The 18,087-nt window shown below is 47.3% G+C and overlaps 1 protein-coding gene across 3 annotated transcripts in view; it reads right to left on the minus strand.

Annotated features, from left to right (window-relative positions):
- LOC147117917 (rab effector MyRIP-like) overlaps positions 1 to 18,087 on the minus strand; it is a 604,936-nt gene that overhangs the window by 93,249 nt on the left and 493,600 nt on the right. For 2 of the 3 annotated variants that reach the window (XM_085989324.1, XM_085989322.1), the window contains exons 5-8: positions 17,055 to 17,135; positions 7,837 to 7,934; positions 5,347 to 5,427; positions 2,105 to 2,254 (exon numbers count right to left, since the gene is read on the minus strand). In XM_085989324.1, coding sequence (XP_085845450.1) covers positions 2,105 to 2,254; positions 5,347 to 5,427; positions 7,837 to 7,934; positions 17,055 to 17,135 — 410 coding nt within the window. The remainder of the gene's footprint in view (positions 1 to 2,104; positions 2,255 to 5,346; positions 5,428 to 7,836; positions 7,935 to 17,054; positions 17,136 to 18,087) is intronic. The other variant, XM_085989323.1, reaches the window with a different exon arrangement.

Here is an 18,087-nt window from a genome sequence, read left to right on the forward strand (position 1 = left end):
GTGATGGCGCCGATGAAGATGGCTGCCGTCCTTGCGGGCTCCGTGCGTACCAGGCAGCTAAGTGTCCTTTGCTGATTGGTGCGCTCGGCGCGTTAAGAAAAAAGCATTTCACTGACTGGATTTCACTTGTTGTATTTGGTTATGTGACAAATAAAATTGAAATTGAAATTGAAATTGAATAGATTTTTGGATATTAAGGGAATCAAGGGATATGGGGATCGGGCGGGAAAGTGGAGTTGAGGTCAATGATCAGCCATGATCTTATTGAATGGCGGAGCAAGCTCGAGGGGCCGAATGGTCAACTCCTGCTCCTATTTCTTATGTTCTACCTGCTCTTGGAAGCCAAGCCTGTCAATCAGGCTGACGTCTGGGCGGGGAACATGCCAATGACGAAAGACACACGCGTGGAGTTGAGTCTCCACAGCATGCGGGGATCCCGAGCTTGCTGTGCGCAAATTAGCTGCCGCTTTTCCTACATTACAACAGTGACTGCACTTCAAAAAGTACTTCATTGGCTGTAAAGCACTTTGGGACGTCTGGTGGTCGTGAAAGGCGCTAATAGCAAGTCTTTCTTTAGAAATAAGTTCCTCTCCAATGAGTCTGGTGGTAAAATGTCAGGGATGACAACCAGACAACAGTGAGTTCAAACCCAGATGTAACTGAGATTCAAATTTCCTTCCCCTCATTATGCAAGTTCTGGCAGATCTTGCCAGATCACCAAATGGTGCCGCACCGCTGGTGTAAAGTATCAGAGTGCTCGGTTTCACACCCCACATGTGCAAGTTTCCTGGTTCTATAAAACAAAATCCGCTAAACAGAAACACAGACAGACGCAGTCAGTCTTTATTTACTGAGGGGAATACACGATCGGGCAACAATTGGTGGCGCTGCATTTAAGATTGTTTCTCCCCGGTTTTTATGCAGGCAAAGGAACACTGCAGGAAAATTCAGCATAAGTTCCCATCGGCAAGATCGGCGCAGAATCCGACAGAAATTTTGGCGTAAATGCAATCTAGGAAATACTCATTACATGAGTTGCCTGGGATATAATTGCGATAAAAAAATGGCGCATGGCTCTCTCACTTCCCCTTTCCAAACAAAGGTTTGCTAAGCACACATTCAGAAAAATAGTGGCCCGGAATTTGCGCTCAGCGGCGAAGCGACCCCGCTCGCCGCTGACCTCAACGAAAGCTGCCCACAAAGATCTCGCGATCTCTGCGGTGTTAATTTCAGCTCTCCCGACCTTTGTTTGACTCTGGCAGCAAATCAAGCGAATCACCAGCGTCCAGCAACAGTGATGCCATCAAGCAGGCTAAGCAGCCAATCACAGTGAAGAATTCTCACAGACAGCAAACCAGGAAATAAAAAGCACCGATTAAAGTTTACTTTTTATAAATTTTACAGAGGGTGATATAAAGATTAAGACATACGCACAGGATTAAGGCAGAAGCTGAAATATCATAAACAAACTTTAAAAAAAAAGTTATTTTATAGTAAAAGACATGTAATTCTTATCATAATAATGGAAAAATTTGACATTCCACAAATATAAAAGTCGTTTTTCAGCGCCAGAACGGTTGTTTAGCAGTCAGTACACTGTTAAAAACGTAGTTACACCTTTTCCAACAAGGCTTAACATTTTCGAGGGGCAGGGGGTAGTGGTTTAACAGTGATATTCCAGTGTAACGGGGGAAGTTTTTGTCAGGAACTGTGATCTGAATTGATTGCTGGTTCTGGGTAGTTCCACAGAGCAACCTGTGGCGGGGCAGGGAATGACTGACCGCAACTTGTGGATTTCCGTGTTTATCTGCGCGTGCGCTGATTCCAGAAGTTGCGGTCAGTTTCAGAGGAGTAATGACGGCCAACGCTGACAGTTTTGGCGTCATTACCAGCGCAGAATCTGGGCCAGGGTTTCTTTAAACTGGTCTTAAGAAGGTAGAGATGTTCAGACTACTTACAGAAGATCCGGGGACAATCAGATAGCAGCAAATATCATTTTCACCTTTCCCATGTGGGACTTTTCAATCTGCTGTTTAAAGTCTGTCGCCCTTTATGTTGGTTTCAACGGCAAAGCTGAAAATGAAGATAATTCTCTCCAACTCACCCACAGATGTGACGTCCGACTGCAGCTCTCATGAGAAGGGAGAGCGTTCTCTGCCGTGGAAGCGGGATAGATCGAAGCTTGGTTCTGTGAACGTGGCTGTTCTGATTCCGAGTCGGTCAGTCCGCTCAGAGACTTCTTCCTCTTTATCACCTGCAATGAATGGAAGGGGACTGCTCGCATCAGGTAGACTCTCAATGTACAAAAGATGACAAATAGACAATATTTCAGTGCAGCGCTAATAAAATGTGGTGAAACTTGTGCTCCTAAAGCTGAACAATTTCACCGCTGCAAAGTTGGAAACCAAATATGTGACCAACTACCACCATTAAATAGTCCCACGTTGCACATCAAGTAACTCCCTGTACCCTGTACCTTTGTGGCCAATATCATATTGGTCATTTTGGGCAGTGAGATCAGGTGAGTAAGTAGCAGACTGGGACGGCTCAAAATCAGTTCATGTGGGATTCTTCTAGTCAGGAGAAGACATTTAACTCATCTTCATAGACCAGATTTTAACACTGACCCCAGCAGTCGCAGGGCAGTGTCAAACTAAACAAATTTCCCCCTCCAAGTCACGTACCATCCTGACTTGGAAATATATCGCCGCCGTTCCTTCATCGTCGCTGGGTCAAAATCCTGGCACTCCCTCCCTAACAGTACAGTGGGAGCACCTTCACCACACAGACTGCAGCGGTTCAAGGCGGCTCACCACCACCTTCTCAAGGGCACCGAGGGATGGGCAATAAATGCTGGCCTTGCCAGCGACGCCCACATCCCAGGGATGAATAAATTAAAAAAACCTTCTCCTCTTAGTTTTTTTTAAGCTGCAATATTATTAGCCGGCACTCTGGGACCAGCCAGATGGAGGGTGATGGTTCTGAGCCAAAGTCAGGCTCTTGTGCACAGAGCAGGCGGGAAAGCCTGAGGGTAAATTTCCTGTGTATTTCCTGTGGGCCATTCTTGCCTGTTTCGCATCAGCCACTTAAAAAAGCAGCCTGGGCTGAGATAGGTACTGACAGCTCGTCACCGGGGCTGAGATAGGTGCTGACAGCTGATCACCTGGGCTGAGATAGGTGCTGACCGCTGATCACCGGGGCTGAGATAGGTACTGACAGCTCGTCACCTGGGCTGAGATAGGTGCTGACCGCTGATCACCTGGGCTGAGATAGGTGCTGACCGCTCGTTACCGGGGCGGAGATAGGTACTGACAGCTCGTCACCTGGGCTGAGATAGGTGCTGACCGCTGATCACCTGGGCTGAGATAGGTGCTGACCGCTCATTACCGGGGCGGAGATAGGTACTGACAGCTCGTCACCGGGGCTGAGATAGGTGCTGACCGCTGATCACCTGGGCTGAGATAGGTACTGACAGCTGATCACCTGGGCTGAGATAGGTGCTGACCGCTGATCACCTGGGCTGAGATAGGTGCTGACCGCTGATCACCTGGGCTGAGATAGGTACTGACAGCTCGTCACCGGGGCTGAGATAGGTGCTGACCGCTGATCACCTGGGCTGAGATAGGTGCTGACCGCTGATCACCTGGGCTGAGATAGGTACTGACAGCTCGTCACCGGGGCTGAGATAGGTGCTGACCGCTGATCACCGGGGCTGAGATAGGTGCTGACCGCTGATCACCGGGGCTGAGATAGGTGCTGACCGCTGATCACCGGGGCTGAGATAGGTGCTGACCGCTGATCACCTGGGCTGAGATAGGTACTGACAGCTCGTCACCGGGGTGGAGATAGGTACTGACAGCTCGTCACCTGGGCTGAGATAGGTGCTAAAAGCTGATCACCGGGGCTGAGATAGGTGCTAAAAGCTGATCACCGGGGCTGAGATAGGTGCTGACAGCTGATCACCTGGGCTGAGATAGGTGCTGACCGCTGATCACCTGGGCTGAGATAGGTGCTGACCGCTGATCACCTGGGCTGAGATAGGTGCTGACCGCTGATCACCTGGGCTGAGATAGATACTTACAGCCGGGCACCTGGGCTGAGATAGGAACTGACCGCTGATCACCGGGGCGGACATTACCCATTCACCCTCTGTAGTGCATGAATTGCAAGAGCAGGCAAGAAAGGAGATCGATCGGGAAAATATCAGCAACCAATAGAAATTAAAAGCGGAAACGGAATAATCAAAACCATTTTTTGCAGAGCTCTTATCTTATGAACCGATTTATAAAACAATAACCCAGCAAATTCTTTTAAACTTTTATCAATGTTGGTGTTCAGAGGGACCTGGGTGTCCTTGTACATGAATCACTGAAAGTTAACACGCAGGTACAGCAAGCAATTAAGAAAGCAAATGGTATGTTGGCCTCTATTACGAGAGGATTTGAGTATAAGAGTAAAGACGTCTTACTACAATTATATAGGGCCCTGGTGAGACCACACCTGGAGTATTGTGGACAGTTTTGATCTCCTTACCTGAGGAAGGATATACTTGCCATAGAGGGAGTGCAACGGAGGTTCACCAGACTGGTTCATGGGATGGGGGGGGATTGTCCTATGAGGAGAGATTGAGTAGACCAGGCCTATATTCTCTAGCGTTTAGAAGAATGAGAGGTGATCTCATTGAAACATACAAAATTCTTACAGGACTTGACAGGGTAGATGCAGGGAGGGTGCTTCCCCTGGCTGGGGAGTCTAGAACCAGGGGTCACAGTCTCAGAATAAGGGGTCGGCCATTTAGGACTGAGATGAGGAGAAATTTCTTCACTCAGAGGGTGGTGAATCTTTGGAATTCTCTACCCCAGAGGGCTGTGGAGGCTCAGTCGTTGAGCATATTCCAGACAGAGATCGATAGATTTTTGAATATAAGAACATAAGAATTAGGAGCAGGAGTCGGCCATTCGGCCCCTCGAGCCTGCTCCACCATTCAATAAGATCATGGCTGAATATTAAGGGAATCAGGGGCTTTGGGGAGAGTGCAGGAAAGTGAAGTTGAGGTCGATGATCAGCCATGATCTCATTGAATGGCGGAGCAGGCTCGAGGGGCCGAATGGCCGACTCCTGCTCCTAATTCTTGTGTTCTTATAATCTTTGACAGCACTTTAGCGTGCACTGTCATGTGTTGTACTGAGGGTTGTCACTTTGAGCTCGATGTCTGTTGACAGTGTGTTAGGTATTGAGATCCTTTGGGATGTGTAACACTGCGCCACACTAACAGATATCATCAGCTTCTTACACTGGAATACTAATCTACATTTCTTGCAATACTTCAGGGTGGAGCACACCGACCTTCTGCATTATCGTCGTGGCAAGTTCTTCGATCAGTTCCTCCTTGTGCTCTTGTAAGTATTGGCTCTCGTTCTGCTTTTCCTGCACACAGACAGAGTGCTACATTAGCTGCACAACATAAAACTACCATCGATCACGCACGGCACAAGGGGGGTGATTTTGTCAATGGGGACGTATTGTAGGCGGGACTGCTGCTTGTTGGGTTGTAGTCCCGCCTCCATCGATTTGTGGTCAACCCACGCTATTTTCCCTTGATTGACCTTGTTAAGCCCGTCCATCGGGCTCAGCAGGCCAATTTATCAACGTATGACGTTTCATCTGTCAAAAATTTTTGACAGATGAATTGTCATCGTTTGACAGCTCTATGAAGGTGGGGGGAGGGGGGGTGGGTATCGCTGTGGTTGCCACCCGTGGCTTCTACAACTGACCCCAAGGTTGGTGGGGGTCAGAGGGAGGGAGTCGTGAGCAGTGGGGCCACCAATTCACAGAGGCCAGAATTGGCCAGCCTTGCGGGGAGGGGTAGAAGGCTGCGAGGTTCCCTAGCGGAAGGGTTAGTGGCAGACCCTACTGACCCTCGGTGTTGGGGGACCCGCGTCATATTTCAAAAGAAAATTTCTCCCAATAGTTTGGTTGAACAATACCAAAACGTGACAGTTAGCTCTTACTTGTCTTCTCGGTTGGCCTGTACATAACTTCATGAAATATATGTATACAGTTTTGTTTGAAAATAAAAAAAGTGTACACAATACAACTTTTCACAAAGCCTCATAAAGATTATTAAGAAACTACCGTTGATATTACAAACCAGTGCACTCTACAGACTTGTTCCGGTGATATTGTGATGCCATTTGTACTTCGAATTATAGATAGTTGGGACTGAAAGACTGTCATCTAATTGAGGAGGTCAGTTCACAATATAGACCCCACGAATAAAGCTCTGATCATTTTTATACCCGTTCTAAAGCCTGAGATTCCAGGGTAAATTTTACAAATTCATTCTCCTGCCTCAGAGGTTCCCTCGCTGGAGATTCATGTGGACAATTTGGACACGGAAGTCAGTGGGCCCCACAGGATATCCTGTCTGTTAAGTTAAAGGAGACGGCATGTTGTCCTCCACGCTTGTCTTCCCGATAGACGTTCCGAGCAGTGAGGCTCTGCACCAGGAGTGTGAATTTGTAAAATGACTCCTGGATCACAGACTTCTATTCAGTCTCTACCACCTAGAAGTTTTTTTTTCATATACAGAAACTATAGCCCAGGGAATGAAGACAGTGCTAAAGACAGTTGAAAGTGCTTTGTGGCCCCATGTAGCTGGTCTATGTATTGTCCAGCTGGTGGAGAGACATTGATTGACAACCAAGAAAGGCCATTGTGTTAGTCATCAGTCAGGTCCTACAATGTAGAAAATTACATCAGATTACAATACGGAAACTGTCTGTGTTTTAAAATTCTCATCCTGGTTTTCAAATCCCTCCATGGCCTCGCCCCTCCCTATCTCTGTAATCTCCTCCAGCCCCACAACCCCGCCCCCCCACGAGATATCTGTGCTCCTCTAATTCTGGCCTCTCGAGCATCCCTGATATTAATCGCTCCACCATTGGCGGCCGTGCCTTCAGTTGCCTGGGCCCTAAGCTCTGGAATTCCCTCCCTAAACCTCTCCGCCTTGCTACCTCTCTCTCTTCATTTAAGATGCTCCTTAAAACCTACCCGTTTGACCAAGCTTTTGGTCACCTGCCCTAATATCTCCTTATGTGACTCAGTGTCAAATTTTATTTTTGATAATTGCTCCTGTGTAGCGCCTTGGAACATATTGCTATGTCAAAGGCACCTTATAAATGCAAGTTGTTGTTGCTGTGTTGCTATTTCTCCTCCACATAAGCAGTGGTCCTAACCCCATGTGCCCACCTTGTTCCGTATCCCTTTATCCTCTTTCCTTCAACTATCTATCTCATCTATTCTTAAATGTTGACATGGTCTCTGCTTTAGTCACTAACTCCAGTCGTGTGTCCCACAGCCTCACAACCCTCTGTGTAAAAATGTTTTTGCATCTCTTTGTGCTAAATCTCCAACATTCAATCTTATATCCATGTCTCCTCATTCCAGATCCCTCAACCCCTGTTTCTATCTAATCTGTCCATCCCTTCAAAACACCTCGATCAAATCACGTCTCAATCTCCTCTGTTCTAACAAAAATTGTCCCCAATTTTTTAAATCGTATTTGTATTTCTTCATCCCAGGCAGCATCCCAGTGAACCTTCTCTAAAACCTCAACAGTGTGGAGCTCAAAACTGAGCACAATGATCCAACTGTGGTCTCACTAAGGTTTTATATAGATTCTCCACCTCTTGCATAAAATCCAGCATAATACCCAAAGCGGAAAGTCCACCCCGTGGTCTACAAATTGGTGGGCACAGAATGATAGAAACCAGTTTCCCAGAAGGATGTCAAACATTCCAACATTCCGTCAAAGTCTCTGACCCAGGAACGTACCAAGCTGTCGCTGTAGGATTCAGCCTTGCTGATCGCTTCTTCCACGGCTTCCTCTGCCACCCGCAGGGCCACAGCTAGAGTTTCAGTGATAGTGTGACCTTTAACACAGGACGACAGATTAAACTTCGCAATAACAACAGAAAATGCTGGAAAAACTCAGCAGGCCAGGCAACATCCGTGGAGAGAAAATAGAGTCAACGTTTCGGGTGAAAACCCTTTGTCAAGACTGGAAAGGCACAGGGAATGAAATAGATTGAGAGGCCAGGCTGGGAGAGAACAAAAGAGAAGTGAAGAGACATTAAGAGGTATTCAAAACGAGACGAGATGGTGGTAGGACTAGTGGAGACAAAAGACGGCTCAGGTTAGGTGTGAAATGTGCTGGCAGAATGGGAGACAGAATGAGAGACAGATTAAACTTCGCACTCTTCTTGCAACGTTCGAACAACATTAGAATACATCCGTTTTTTGCCTTTAATGCTAGCAGTTTGTGCGCGATAAATGGCCACTGGACCCCCAGAGTTTGAAAGCATTCCATTCCAAGATTAAAACGAAATTTAGATAGTTCCAGATTTTATGATCAGTTGCCACTTTGCTGTTTTTATTTTTAACCGATGATTTAACTTCTTATTCCCTGTAAAACAAACATACAGAGATGGCTTCACCAATATTTTCTCCCCTTCACTTTTGACGGCAGTGACTTAAACTGGGGTCTTGCTCCGCACTTGCTAAACCTGTGCAGGTGGTCTCCTTACCCTCGGACTAGACAGTAGCTCTGCTCCGGCTGCAGAGTTTCTCCCAACGGGAGCGCGGATTGACGGGAGTCACCTTGCCTGATTTTGCAGCGTTCCCCATTTTCCATTCATTAAAAATAAATGATCAGAAAGACAGGAGGGCTGCACGTTGGATTTGCTGCACTGCAGACCCAATTCTCCAACCCAGGCTTCAGTCAAGCAAGAGTCTGAACTGGCGGGTGAGTCTTTTACAACAATTGGACAGAAAGCCATGAGCTGGGGACGCACAATTTCTTGATCACGCACAGCTCGCGTGAACCAGGAGCACTGAAGCAGAAGATTGCCCAATAAATTGCAGAGGGTTTGCAGCACAAGTTCTATTAAGTAACAATGGACTTTCTATGCTTCAAATGCTGACAAGATTAGGAACTGATAAGCACACAATTCAAGGTTGTACATGTCTCTTTACACTTTCTTTTATCCTTGCATCCAATTCAATTTATTTCCCAATACCAGTGATACTTGTACTTCGAATTTTTATCTGTCGTACTTGCTTGCTCAGATACCATGAAGAAGCATTGATAAGAGTCCATTACAGATGATGAGATCAGAGAAACCAACTCTACAAGATGCACTGCAGCAGCTCGCCAAGGCTTCTTCGGCAGCACCTCCCAAACCCGCGACCTCTTCCACCTAGAAGGACAAGGGCAGCAGGCGAATGGGAACACCACCACCTCCAAGTTCCCCTCCAAGTCACACACCATCCTGACTTAGAAATATATCGGCCGTTCCTTCATCGTCGCTGGGTCAAAATCCTGGAACTCCCTCCCTAACAGCACTGTGGGAGCACCTTCACCACACGGACTGCAGCGGTTCAAGAAGACGGCTCACCACCACCTTCTCAAGGGCAATTAGGGATGGGCAATAAATGCTGGTCTTGTCAGCGACGCCCACATCCCATAAATGAATTAAAAAAAACTCAATGGACTTGTCCCCTCAGAACGAGGGCTCAAGACCAAACCTCATCATGGTTGTATTGATGACAGGGGAGCTCATTTTCTAAATCGTATGAAAACAAAAGGTCCACTTTGACCAGTGATCCTAATCGAGCTGAAACATACCTGTATCAAATCTTGGGTTGTGAGAATCTCACATGTGACAGGTTCAACACCACCTTTGCTTTTTAGTACTAACTGTTCTTGCTTTGAGGTCACTGTTGAATTATTTAGGTCCCAGTAAGGTGTTGATCAAACTAGGTGGGGTGGGGCCACCTTCTGATCTGCTGACTCAAAACTTCTCAGATATAGACTATAAGAGCAGGGGGGTTATACTTGAACTGTATAAAACACTAGTTAGGCCGCAGCTAGAGCACTGTGAACAGTTCTGGTCACCACATTACAGGAAGGATGTGATTGCACTAGAGAGGGTACAGAGGAGATTTACGAGGATGTTGCCAGGACTGGAGAATCTTAGCTATGAGGAAAGATTGGATCGGCTGGGGTTGTTTTCTTTGGAACAGAGGAGGCTGAGGGGAGATTTAATTGAGGTGTATAAAATGATGAGGGGCCTGGATAGAGTGGATAGGAAGGACCTATTTCCCTTAGCAGAGAGGTCAATAACCAGGGGGCAGAGATTTAAAGTAATTGGTAGAAGGATTAGAGGGGAGTTGAGGAGAACTTTTTTCACCCAGAGGGTGGTGGGGGTCTGGAACTCACTGCCTGAAAGGGTGGTAGAGGCAGAAACCCTCATCACATTTAAAAAGTACTTGGATATGCACTTGAAGTGCCGGAACCTACAGGGCTACGGACCAAGAGCTGGAAAGTGGGATTAGGCTGGAGAGATCTTTGTCGGCCGGCACAGACACGATCGGCCGAATGGCCTCCTTCTGTGCTGTAAATGTCTATGATTCTATGATTATTACTATCACATCATACACCAAGCAAATGGTGTCCATTTCAAAAACTGAACGGTATTTCAAGATATGACAAGCTAGGATATATGGAGCTGATTATATAAGAAACATAAGAAATAGGAGCAGGAGTCGGCCATTCGGCCCTTCGAGCCTGCTCCGCCAATCAATGAGATCATGGCTGATCTTCTGCCTCAACTTCATTCACCGGCCCTATCGCCATATCCCTTGATTCCTTTACTAGTCAGAAATCTATCGACTTCTGTGCTGAATATACCCAACGATTGAGCCTCACGGCCCTCTAGGGTAGAGAATTCCGAAGATTCACCACCCTCTGTGTGAAGAAATTTCTTCTCATTTCAGTCCTGAATGGCCTACCCTTTATCCTGAGGCAGTGGCCCCTGGATCTAGACTCCCCAGCCAAGGGAAACATTCTCCCAGCATCCATCCTATCAAGCCCTGTAATAATTTTGTATACTTCAATGAGATCCCCTCTCATTCTTCTGATTTCAAGAGAATACAGGCCTAGTTTACTCAATCTCTTCTTATACGACAGTTCCGCCATCCCAGGAATCAATCTTGTGAATCTTCGTTGCTCTCCCTCTATGGCAAGTATGATAACCAGATGGCTTCAGTACCTGACGCAGATTAACTAACATCACTTTTTTCCTTTTAGTCTCTAGTCTCACTTGAGGCGTGCTCATTATTTAAACATCGTACAAAGAACATGAAAGTGCAGGAAGAAGAAAGGCCGACCAGCCTTCTAACCTCTGTCAAATGGTGGGCTTAAATCCACATCATCTACACTTTTCAGTATTTCAAAGCCCTGACTCATGAACTGACTCCGCTTTCTTTCCTCTACTGAAAACATGTTCGGCTCTGCGAGGCTCTCCTTTTAACTGAGAGCCACAGTCATTGCTCTTCTCTTAGCTTTCTCCAACACATCAATGTCCTTTTGAAGATAAAGTGCTCAAAACTTCACACAATTTTCCAAATGTAAAATTAGTTCTTGAGCATAAGAACGTACGAATGGGAAAAAGCCCTCCGAGTCCCCTGTGGATCTACCCTCGGCCCCTCCTCTTCATTTAGATGTTGTTTCTTAGCATCATTATCTATAGACATGGGACCAGCTTCCACATGTACACGGACAACACCCAGCTCTCTCAGTCCACTACCTCTCTCAATGCCTCCACTCCCTCTGTGCTGTCAGACTGCTTGCCCGCCATACCATCTTAGGTAGAAACATATAGAAACATAGAAGATAGGAGCAGGAGTAGGCCATTCGGCCCCTCGAGCCCGCTCCGCCATTCAATGAGATCATGGCTGATCATCCAGATTCAGTACCCTATCCCTGCTTTCTCTCCATATCCCTTGATCCCTTTAGCCTCAAGAAATATATCCAACTCCTTCTTGAATATATTTAATGTATTGGCCTCAACTGCCTTCTGTGGCAGAGAATTCCACAGGTTCACCACTCTCTGGGTGAAGAAATTCCTCCTCATCTCAGTCCTAAATGGCCTACCCCTTATCTTTAGACTGTGACCCCTGGTTCTGGACTCCCCGACCATCGGGAATACCCTTCCTGCATCTAGTCTGTCTAGTCCTGTTAGAATTTTATAAGTTTCAATGAGATCCCCTCTCATTCTTCTAAACTCTAGTGAATATAAGCCCAATCGACCCAATCTCTCCTCATACGTCATTCCTGCCATCCCAGGTATCAGTCATACTTTCCTCGAGCTAAACATTCGGAAGACCGAAGACATCATCTTTAGCTCCCACCAAAAACGGTTTACCTTACCATCGATTCCAACCTCTCTCCGATTCTCTTAGGCTGAAGCAGAATGTTTGCCAGCTAGTCACTGTATTCGACCCCGAGCCAAGCTTCCCATCCCATAGCTCTCCATCGCAAGACTATCTACTTCTACCTCAATAACATCAGCAGCCTTTGCCCTGCTGCTGAACTCCTCATCCATGCCACTGTCACCTCCAGACTCGACTATTCCGACGCTCCGCTGGCCAGCCTCCCATCTTCCCCCCTCCATAAACTTCAGCTCATCCAAAGCTCTGCTGCCCCGTGTCCTATCCCACCCCAGATCCCTCCTCGCCCATGACCCCTAACCTCGCTGACCTACATTGGCTCCTGATTCCCCCAACGCCTCAAATGTAAAATTCTCATCCTCGTAATTAAATCCCTTCATGGCCTCAAGCTCTCCCTACCTCCTCCAGCCCTACAACTCTAACTCAACAATCCTCTGACTCTAGTCTCCTGTACAGACCCCTCGTCCTTCGCTCCACCATTGTCAGCCACGTCTTCAACTGCCTAGATTCTAGATTTGGGACAAGGTCAATGGCAGGGTAAAAGAGCGGGCGGAAATACCACAGCACCACACTTCGCCCCCACAAAAGGGTCTGTGGAAATTCCAGGTTAACGTTTCTTCATACCTAATCAATTGTAGCCAACAGCTATCACATCTTACCTTTGAATGTTTCTACACTTACCGCTTGGAAAGAGCTGGTGCAGACTTGATGGGACAAATGGCCTCCTTCTGTGCTGTACTGTTCTATGATTCTATGATATTCTTGGTGTCACTAACTCCCCTGATCTAAAATGGAACACCCACATCTCTTTCGTTGCTAAACTATCTTCAAGAAGCTTGGTTTGCTCTTTCAAGCTAGACACAAAAGGCATCAGGGGGTAAGGGGAGAGAGCGGGAATATGGTATTGAGATCGAGGATCAGCCATGATCATATTGAATGGCGGAGCAGGCTTGAGGGGCCGAATGGCCGACTCCTGCTATTATTTTTCTATGTTTCTATTACTTTTCTCCTCAACAACATTTAATTCTCCAGCCCATTCAGGACTTGAATACTGTTCCCATCTCAGGGGGTTCTTCTAAGATCTCTTGCATTCCTCGATAGGATGTAAGACAAAGCTTGTCATCTGATAGGTAATCACTGTTTCACCTCTAGCATCCAAGTTCTTTACATCATGACCTTTCTTCTGTCATTTTTCATGGAAACTACTGTGTGCCCCTCTTAAATTTTATCTCTCGTTTCTTCTAATCTGCAAATACCCCATCCTACCCACAAATACCCCAAACTATCCACAAATACACCATCCTACACACAAATACCCCATCCTACACACAAATACCCCATCCTATCAACAAATACCCCATCCTATCAACAAATACCCCATCCTACCCACAAATACCCCAACCTATCCACAAATACACCATCCTACACACAAATACCCCATCCTACCCACAAATACCCCAACCTATCCACAAATACCCCATCCTACACACAAATATCCCATCCTACCCACAAATACCCCAACCTATCCACAAATACCCCATCCTATCAACAAATACCCCATCCTATCAACAAATACCCCATCCTATCCACAAATACACCATCCTATCCACAAACACACCATCCTATCCACAAATACCACATCCTATCCAGAAATACCCCATCCTACCCACAAATACCCCATCCTACCCACAAATACCCCATCCTATCCACAAGTACACCATCCTATCCAGAAATACCACATCCTACCCACAAATACACCATCCTACCCACAAATACACCATCCTACCCACAAATACACCATCCTACCCACAAATACCCCATCCTATCCACAAATACCCCATCCTATCCACAAATACCCCATCCTATCCACAAATACCCCATCCTATCCACAAGTACCCCATCCTATCACTTTGCTGATGATTGAGAGTAGACTGATGGGGCGGTAATTGGCTGGATTGGATTTGTCCTACTTTTTGTGGACAGGACATACCTGGGCAGTTTTCCACATTGTCGGATAGATGCCAGTGTTGTAGCTGTACTGGAACAGCTTGACTAGAGGTGTGGCTAGTTCTGGAGCACAAGTCTTCAGAATGACAGCCGAGATATTGTCAGGGCCCATAGTCTTTGCTGTATCCAGTGTGCTGAGCCGTTTCTTGATATCACGACATTCTCATGATGTTCAGTGCCTTCCTGGCCCAGCTAGTCCATGTTGATTCCTCATTGAAGAGTGAAATTATTGGGCATGTAACATGCAATGATCAGCCTTGGCACTTTGCCCGGTCTGTACATAGGAATTGCTAGACAAAAAAAGACCGAGATCCAACGAGTTCACCTTCTACCATCCTGGTAGTCGCACAATAAAACAATAATGGAGTTGTTGACCAATCACAGCGATCAATCTCTATCAATGAGTCTACAACAGACCCAGGCACGAGGCGAGGAAAACCCCTAGTGGTGGAGAGCTTTGTGAACCAGACTGTAGAACCACTCCAAGCTGTCATGGCAGTGGGAACTTGGCTTCACTACACCTATAGTGTGTTTGATAATGGCTCCGATGGGTATATGCACCTCACTGTACCTGAGCTTGGCAGCTGAAAAGAGCTCTAGAGGTGTCATGAGCCACAGTTGGGGAAGTTAGTCCTGGTCTCCTAGAAGCCATAATTGTCAAATAAGTGGAGAATGAAGGAGTAAAATGAAGACATTGTGCATTCTGCCAGGAAACGAGCATTTATCTACATAATTCTGTGAAGATGGTCACAGACTGCCTGCCCATTGAGAGAGAACCTGTTGGGTCCTGAATGTCTCACCGTTATGTGCAGGAACACATAGAACTACAGGTGTATAATCGATGATACCCTGGACTGTAAGGAATCCAGCTATTTGGGAAAACCCTCATGACATGACCGGGTAAGTGATGAATTTGCTTTCTCTGACCTACAAGGTATCAGTCACCTGCTTAATGCATCTGTGGGCAGCAGAGGGACGAATGTTGCTGATGTCTCCTGGAGCAGTGAGTCAGAAATGAAAACATTCGGGGCTGAAGTGACCTTGAAAGGTCCTCAAAGTGCAGTGCCTGCCCTGAGGTTTGGCTGGAGGTGGTGTTGAAGTTGGTAGTCACTGCTGCCCAGGAGAAGCTGAGCCTTTGTGTGTATTTTTCCTCACACTAGTCCAGATAAGCTGGAAGGTTAAAACCAGCTTGGCACCTTCTTGCTATAACGTAACCTGGTTCCTTTGCTTCCGTGCATTTCTCATAATCCTCATCTTCTTCTTTCGGGTAACGAAAATGAGCTGGGGTTCCCACAGGGACACAGAAGGCGTAATTTTCATTTTGGGCGATAGTGTAACACAAGCGACTTCGGATCATCCGCCCATTGTACATCTCTCACCATTTTCATTTTCATTTAAGTCATCTGCAAGTGAGGGGCCGAAGGCCTGTTTGAGGCCTGCTCTCCGAGATTAGCTTGCCTTCAGGACGTTGGCGCCACGCCAGCCGATCTCATGGAATCCAGGCCCAGGGATCGCCTGCTAGGCCCAACCAAGATAGTAAGCAACTTACCTGAATATCGAGTCAGGAGAGCCAATGTTCTTGTCCCAAACCCCAAATTAAATGAACCGCTGAAACTCTGATGCCCCCCACTCCCAGTCCAGACCCCAACTCCCAATCTCCTCCGCTTCTGGCCCTGAACCCTCAATCTTCGCCCCCCAGCCCCCCAATCCTGAACCCCCGAACCCCAGCCTCATGATCCCTGTCCCTCCGACACCCGGACTCCCGATCCACGGCCCCAGGTTCCCTGGCCCCCCGATCTGACTCTTCGCCAGCGGGCTGTTGCACCTCGCCAGGTACATTATAATAAGGCCGGTGGCCCAATATCAGGCCTTGCCATTCAGGAGCAGGGAATGTACCCTACGCCACCAACCCCCCCCGGCACCCCCCACCCCACGCAACCCCCGCCCCCGTGCAAACTCCCCCCGCGCAGCCCCCGCGCCCAAAACTGGCCACACCCGAATTACTAGGCCACCAAATCATGTCCTCTTTGGTTTCCCTGATATTGGTGCCTGTATTTTACAGGTGATTCTGCTGAACTCTTGCAGCCATTTATTAGGAACTTGGCTAGAACATTCCGCTTATGTAACCCAATCATCGGGTATGTCTGCAACCCTGCTGCGTCACTGTATTTTTGTAAAGGAAGAAATGCTGGAAATCAGGAAGTCTAGCAACCATCAACACTCAGTTTATATCGGTGAGATTTGCACTGTTGTAATGGCTGGAACAAGACATGTAAGAAACAGGGCTGTTATCTGGCTGAGTTGCTGGCGGAAGCAGCAGGTCAGTCCTGGAGGGAAAGTGCGGCCGCGGGGAGCGAGCACGGGCTGCCCGTGGCCCGCAGTGTTTTAGTGAGGCCCGGGGGGCACTGCTACTCCTAAAATATCAACGGGGGTCCTCGGAATGTTGTAGGATCCTGATTTGCATTATTATAAACGGACCTCCCGTCCAATCGAGGGGTTGCCCTGGTTACCCAGCGGCAGGTCTGGGGGGTGCGGGCAGGGAATTGCCGCGGCTGCAGTGACAGCGGGAACGGAACGGTGAGGCATTCCATAACACCTTCGGGGCACTACTGCCCTGCTTCACCTGGGCGGGAGGCCTCAGAATCCACCTCCGTCTGTCTAATCATGTGAAGAACGTCACTGTAATCCTTACAAGTGGATAAAGCACAGGCCTAAAGACACTACAGTCTGGTTCTATACAATTTCAACCTCACCTTCAGTTTGCCTGTAGGATGTGGAGTCACTGCCACAAATATTCTCTTCATTCTCTTGGCTGCCATCAAGAATATTGCCGTCTGCACAGACAGAATGTTCAGATGTTGAGTTAAGAAAACCGATCGGGAAAGGCTAATGAATAACAGTATCAATTCATAAGAACATAAGAATTAGGAGCGGGAGTCGGCCATTCGGCCCCTCGAGCCTGCTCCGCCATTCAATAAGATCATGGCTGATCATCGACCTCAACTCCACTTTCCCGCCCGATCCCCATATCCCTCGATTCCCCTAGAGTCCAAAAATCTATCGATCTCAGCCTTGAATATACTCAACGACTCAGCATCCACAGCCCTCTGGGGCAGAGAATTCCAAAGATTCACCACCCTCTGAGTGAAGAAATTCCTCCTCATCTCAGTCTTAAATGGCCGACCCCTTATCCTGAGACTGTGACCCCTGGTTCTAGACTCTCCAGCCAGGGGGAAACAACCTCTCAGCATCGACCCTGTCAATCCCCCTTCAGAATTTTATATGTTTCAATGAGATCACCTCTCATTCTTCTAAACTCCAGAGAGTATCGGCCCATTCTACTCAATCTCTCCTCATAGGACAGCCCTCGCATCCCAGGAATCAATCTAGTGAACCTTCGTTGCACCACCTCCAAGGCAAGTATATCCTTCCTCAGAGGAACAGGAAGTCATTGTTTTCTATTTTTTTAGGGATCGGCTCTATAGTAATCTGGGATGTTATGATTAAGGTTATCTACCAGGTGGTGCTGTAGCCAATGCTGCTGCTAAGGTCAGAGGTTTGCTTCCTGTTAAGGTCAGAGGTTTGCTTCCTGTCAAGGTCAGCAAAGGTGGAATGCCAGGATGCAGGCATGATGTTTGTTACTCTGTTTGTTTAATAAAATACTCATACTAGTTCCAAGAGATCGCCTCTTCGAGTTCTTGTTCCACTACATGGATTTATCACATTTGGCGACGAGGTAAAAAGGACCCTGGATAAAGAAGAGAAGTCTGCCAGGACTTTTAAACA

Source organism: Somniosus microcephalus, chromosome 5, assembly GCF_052327205.1.
Source record: "Somniosus microcephalus isolate GS21.2 chromosome 5, FLI_Smic_1.0, whole genome shotgun sequence".
Lineage (NCBI taxonomy): Eukaryota > Metazoa > Chordata > Chondrichthyes > Squaliformes > Somniosidae > Somniosus > Somniosus microcephalus.